The following is a 5,843-nucleotide window of genomic DNA, read 5'->3' on the forward strand; positions in this document are numbered from 1 at the left end:
AAATGAGAGCGGTTTTCATATGATCACTCCTCTCTCTCTCTCTCTCTCTCTCTCTCTCTCTCTCTATATATATATATATATATATATATATTAAATTTCTCTTTGTTGATGGTTAGATATTGGGGTCAGTTTGTACGTATCTCAATTAATCTTACAGAGGTCTTGAAGAACAACCATCTCTAATGGCCTTGCAAGACTCTAACAAGTGACCACGAATCTCCAAAAGTCCAAGTCTTATTGTCAGTTACGCTGATGCCACGAGATTTAATTTGTAAGTTTTATTTAAAGAATGTTTTAACTTTTAGTACCAATCAGGGCCGTACCTTAACATGTTAAATATGAGATTTTGAACAGTCTCTAAAATTTTGGGGCCCAATTTTACATATATTTAGGGTATTCTCACAATATGTAATTGTTCAGGTTTAGATATAAATTATGAATGGTTTAGGTTTATGTTAGGTTCAGATTGTTGATCGTTTAGGATTGGCGTCCTTTTTTAAGTGAAATATGCAAAAACGATGATACAAGAAAAAGGCGATAACAACTAGGTATTATGTTCAATTATTTGTATCGATGTTTTGAAGTTGATATCACGTCACGTACTTCCTAAAATATGAGTGCATGATTTATTAAAAACGACAAATTTATGACCAACATTTTGTTATTATTTATGATGGGGGAACTCAAAAACAACAACATATACATGAGGCTAAATTGATTATAAACATATGTCAAACCCATGGTACTTGTTTTTGTGTTTGCTCATATTTGACAAGTCGAAACAACTGCCGTAAATATGCATTTAATTTAATCATAAATATGTATTTTATTTTTATTTTATCAAATAAAAAATAGGAAAAAATATCTTTCTTTACATTTTTTTACCGGTAATAAACACTTTTGAGTGTTTAGATAAACAACTTATACCGGTGTCAAACCGTTAATAAGAAGTTTTTGAAGAAATTATACCCTTCTGACTTATAATAAGTTGATAAGAAAAAGTATAAGAAAAGAAATCTATATACATCTGACCTAGGGATATTATAAATTCTACGTTATCTTTTTAAAGTTTGGCTTTGTATGATTTGGGTTATATTTAAATGAAGAAAAGATGAGGCAAAAAGAAGAATGGTGTGTGGGTTTAATAGGAGTAAGGCGGGTCGGGTTGGGTCACAACTACACTGGTAGAGAGCGTATCTTCATCAAAGTCGTCAAATTTGCAAATTCAATCGCGTTTCTGTCGGTGGGTGCGCGTGATTTCCTCCGTATCTCCGTCTCTCTCTCTTTCTCGCCCCACCACGCTTCTTCATCCTATTTTCTTTTCAATCTATATCATTTGTTTAATCTCAATCTACAGTTGATTGGGATTTTGATGCTTGGATTTGTCATAAATTGAACAATGCACCACATTGACGACAAATCTGCATCTGGGTTTTGATCATCCACCTCGATATAGACAAATTTAGGGTTTTGGTGAGCAATGCTCGGTGGTAAAACCATGTTCAGTTTCCTCACCAGAAAAGATGTCAGGAAAATTCTCAAGCGCAAAGACAGTGACGCTGGTGAAAAAGGTAATCCTTCGCCAACACTTTGGTGGATTCTGTTTTCATTTTCCCCCTTCCTCCTCTTAAATGTCGAAATTTGTTCATTCACTTTTCTAATCCTGTAGTTGATTGCAAAAACAGTGAAAAGGAACCAAAAATTGATTAAACTGAATTCCAGTTAGTTGGCAATATAAGAGGTTGAGTGTAGGTGTTCATCTGCTTCATTTAAATAGACTTTCCTTAAGTGGGTTTTGAACCATTAATGGAGTAATGTAAGGTTTTAGGTCCAATTCTTGATCTGCTTTAATCGTATAATATTCCCCTAAGTGGGGCGTTGAACAATTGATGAAGCAATGTATGCTTTTAGGTCGAATTCTTGATCTGCTTAACTTGTATGAAATTCCCTTTAGTGGGTGTTGAACAATTAATGGATTAATGTAAGTTTTCAGGTCGAATTCTTGATCTGATTCACTTATTCGACATTCCCTTAAGTAGGTATTGAACAATTAATGGAGTAACGTAAGGCTTTAGGCCAAATTCTTGATCTGATTGACTTATGTGAATTTCCCTTTAGTGGGTGGTGGTGAATTGTTGACTAATTAATGGAGTTCTGTAAGGGGTATGCAGCTTGAGTAAGCAAGTCTCTCTTTCCATCTATGGCTATGTTCTTGTATAAAGAAATAGGCTTGTATGTAGCCTACATTAATACGCCCATCGATTTCTTAATGATTTTGAGGAAATTTACATGTCTGTGTGAATAGATTATTTAATACAATAAGCTTGATTCTTGGCTGATTAAGTTGATTCTATTGCCATCTATTGATTGTGCATTGGTTTTTTGAACATTCAAGTGCAACACAACTACTAGTAGCTCCATTTATGGCCAAGCGAACAAACTTATCCAAGTAAGAAGCAAATAGAAGCAGGCTTTTGGGATTTTTGTAACATAATTCAATCATACACATTCATTTGTTTAGGCTAAAATTTTCGGAGAATGTCTGAATCCTTCTTGATCCCCTGATTGCTTACACAACTGAAGATTCGCGTCGCTTCTTGAATGTGTGATCGGTGGCGTTTCTTAGTGAATTAATGTTGTCGTGTTGCTTGTGAAGGGCGATTCAAAGCTATTCTACATTTTGATTGGGGTTGTGGGTGGAGGGATTTCCCTTTTGCAGATGATGACCATTTTTTAACCACGATCCTATTTTTGTATCACCTTTCGGTTCTTTAATATGCAGAATTTTAACTGATATATTGTAATTGATGTACAAAGAAGGGTCGGTTTGAGGCTTTGTTGTTTCTTTTCAAAGGTTGTGGTTTTGACTTGCTAAAGGGCTTTAGAGTTGGTGACGTACATAATCTCGAAAGTATGATCATTATGCATTTTGACTTAAAATTATACAATAATTGAACTCCATGCTCAATTCAAGCATTCTGGTTTTCTTCTACTTGCTTTCCGTCAAGGAGGTCAACCAATATTACCAAAATTTAGGCTTAGTCAAACTCATTGATAGAATTGAACAGTTTAAATTAGTATAAATCCGACAAATAACCAATACTGCAAACGAGCTTTTAGCAAGTCTGGACAAAATTAACATCCCCTTTTAATGCTCTCTCTCTTTTTTATAACCAGGAAGAGCAATGGAGGAACTACGGGCTTCTTTATTTAGCAAGCTACGACGTCAACACCAATCCTTGTTGGGACCCACTCTTGCGCTTACGTTCAATTTCGTTGCGTCTGTTAGTATTATCTTGATGAATAAATTGGTACATCACTTCCTTCTTTTCCTATGCAGAACCGGTATCGTTTGTCTGTTTAGATGCTAACGCTTTCATTTATTTACTTGTATACCCTTCATGTTTCAGGTACTTGTCAAAGTTGGGTTCAATTATCCAATCTTTCTCACTTTTATCCACTACGTTTGTAGTTGGCTGATAATGGCCCTCCTAAAGGCATTCTCCCTCCTTCCTCCACCCCCTTCGTCAAAAACGACAAAATTTTCTTCGTTGCTTGGTCTTGGAATAGTTATGTCCCTCTCTACCGGCCTCGCTAATGTTAGTCTGAAGTTCAATAGGTACGTCAAATTTATTCTAATACCCTTTGTATTCGTAGAGTTGTCGGTCCAATGACCTTCTATTCTTGGATTTTTCTAACTAAAAACATGCTATTTTAGTGTCGGTTTCTATCAGATGGCTAAGATTGCAGTAACCCCGGCAATTGTTTTGGCAGAATTCATGCTCTACCGCAAAAGAATATCTTTCCGAAAGGTAACATACATGATCATATGAACATTGCTGTCCCAAAAAGTCAAACTTGTGCTTTTTTCAAAACTGATATGAATTCACTAAGAGTATTTTGGTAACTACTTCCATTGAACTTGGAAACATCTTTCTTTAGAACAAGTACTTCAACGTTTGGTTTCGTTGACCTCAAAAGTCAAAGTGTGTTTTTTGCATTCGAATGAATTTTATTTATAGTCCATAACATTATGATGTTTCAGGTGCTGGCACTTACCATAGTGTCGATTGGCGTTGCGGTTGCTACTGTTACAGATTTGCAATTTCACTTCTTTGGTGCGTGTATAGCAGTCGCATGGATAATACCGAGTGCAACCAATAAGATATTGTGGTCAAACCTTCAACAGCAGGAGAGCTGGAATGCGTTAGCGTATGTTTCTTGATTTCATTATCCTTCTATATGACTCTACATTTTGACTTTTAAGGTCAAAATTGTTACTCCCTAAATTCAGAATCGACAAGTTTTACCACAAACTGGCCACCAATTTCTTTTTAATTTTAGCATCTTTTTATCAAATTTAATGTTTCAATCAACATTTTCTCTGGAATTAAAGAATTCAGATGGATTTTCAAGCCATTTGAACCTCAGAAGTCAAAGCATACATTTTTTTGAAAGAGAGACTCCATGCATCCGATGGAAATTCCAACGATTTCATTTTTAGCATGTCTCATGAAAATTGAAATATTGGTTTTCCTTGGGAGTTTGAAGTTGTGAATCATTATACCTCGACTAATCCCACGGGCCCTCAAGATAACAGCCAAGAAAATCTCCAATGGCCCTCGAACGGTCGACCTATGGGGAGGAGCCGCAAGGCCTAGCCTTTATTTGCCGGTTTAGGTTCCCTTATTTTGTTATATCAATGGAGGGTATTTTATACATTTGTCGATTCTGTGCAGGTTAATGTGGAAGACGACACCTATCACTCTGTTTTTTCTAGTGACGATGATGCCATCACTTGATCCTCCTGGTGTTCTTTCCTTTGACTGGAGCTTCTACAATTCTTCTATTATTGGTGCTTCCGCTGTCCTCGGCTTCTTGCTTCAGTGGTCCGGTGCATTGGCACTTGGGTAAGTTTCATCCTGCCATTTTATGGTCATGCAATCATCGTTGCTTTAGAAGAACAAAAAACAATATTTCTTTGACCCCTGTATCCTAATTATGTATTCTTTATGTTTAGATAACCTTTTTATGCACTTTTTTGGAATATTTGACATGACTTGGATTTTGTGTATGTTAACAGGGAAACATCGGCAACAACTCATGTTGTTCTTGGACAATTCAAAACTTGTGTGATTCTTTTGGGAGGTTTCATCATGTTCGGTTCTAACCCCGGATCAACCAGCATCTGTGGTGCAGTTACGGCTCTTGCTGGTATGTCTTTCTACACTCACCTTAACTTGAGGCCACAGCAACAGCCGATGAAGACGTCTCCCAGACAAGCATCTGCTTTCTCTTTACCAAAATCTAAACTCAGCAAAGAAAACGGAGACACCCATGATCACGGGAACCATGGAGACGAATCTGTCTAACCACACACACGCATGAAAAGTCGATAACCTTAATTGTTTGAATTCGTTTTGTTTACAAATGGGCTGGTTTTGTTTTAGATACCAGCTTTAGCTCTAGGATATGGTAAGATGAGTCATGTAAATTGGGTTTGCTTAGATTCATATGGCTAATTATCTACTGGTGCATCTCCAGTTACAGTTTGACTTGAATTCATGTCTATTCTTAGTCTGCAATATGTACATCATATGGGTTTCAAAGATGGGAAAAGGAATTTTGTTATTGGGTCTGTAAGTACACCATGTAATGTATGTCATAACGGGCCAACCCGTGATGGCAAATGGGTTGGCCCATAAATAGGTGCATTGCCTGTGGTTCATGAATAGTTGTGAAGCTAACCATATTACAAAAAACGAAACTAAATATATGAAGATGAAATATAAGCATAAGCAATATGAGACAACGCCAAATTTATGTGGCTCGACTAGCAATGT

The 5,843-nt window shown here is 36.5% G+C and overlaps 1 protein-coding gene across 1 annotated transcript; it reads left to right on the forward strand.

Annotated features, from left to right (window-relative positions):
• Nucleotides 1–1,130: 1,130 nt before the first annotated feature.
• Nucleotides 1,131–5,630, forward strand: LOC112506603 (nucleotide-sugar uncharacterized transporter 1). Its single transcript, XM_025110766.1, has 7 exons — nucleotides 1,131–1,571; nucleotides 3,178–3,311; nucleotides 3,411–3,619; nucleotides 3,719–3,812; nucleotides 4,046–4,212; nucleotides 4,740–4,910; nucleotides 5,084–5,630. The coding sequence occupies exons 1-7, from the start codon at nucleotides 1,481–1,483 to the stop codon at nucleotides 5,370–5,372; spliced, it is 1,155 nt and encodes a 384-aa protein (XP_024966534.1). The 5' UTR covers nucleotides 1,131–1,480; the 3' UTR covers nucleotides 5,373–5,630.
• The last annotated feature ends 213 nt before the right edge of the window (nucleotides 5,631–5,843 follow it).

This window comes from Cynara cardunculus, assembly GCF_001531365.2.
Source record: "Cynara cardunculus var. scolymus isolate 2C chromosome LG 2, CcrdV1, whole genome shotgun sequence".
Classification (NCBI taxonomy): domain Eukaryota; kingdom Viridiplantae; phylum Streptophyta; class Magnoliopsida; order Asterales; family Asteraceae; genus Cynara; species Cynara cardunculus.

What these genes read in the sequence shown, in the direction of transcription:
- LOC112506603 (XM_025110766.1), top strand. Translation starts at nt 1,481, where the DNA reads ATGCTCGGTGGTAAAACCATGTTCAGTTTCCTCACCAGAAAAGATGTC. An exon ending in CAGTGACGCTGGTGAAAAAG is followed by an intron (nt 1,572 to 3,177) that starts GTAATCCTTCGC and finishes TTTTATAACCAG; the next exon opens with GAAGAGCAATGGAGGAACTA. An exon ending in AAAGAATATCTTTCCGAAAG is followed by an intron (nt 3,813 to 4,045) that starts GTAACATACATG and finishes ATGATGTTTCAG; the next exon opens with GTGCTGGCACTTACCATAGT.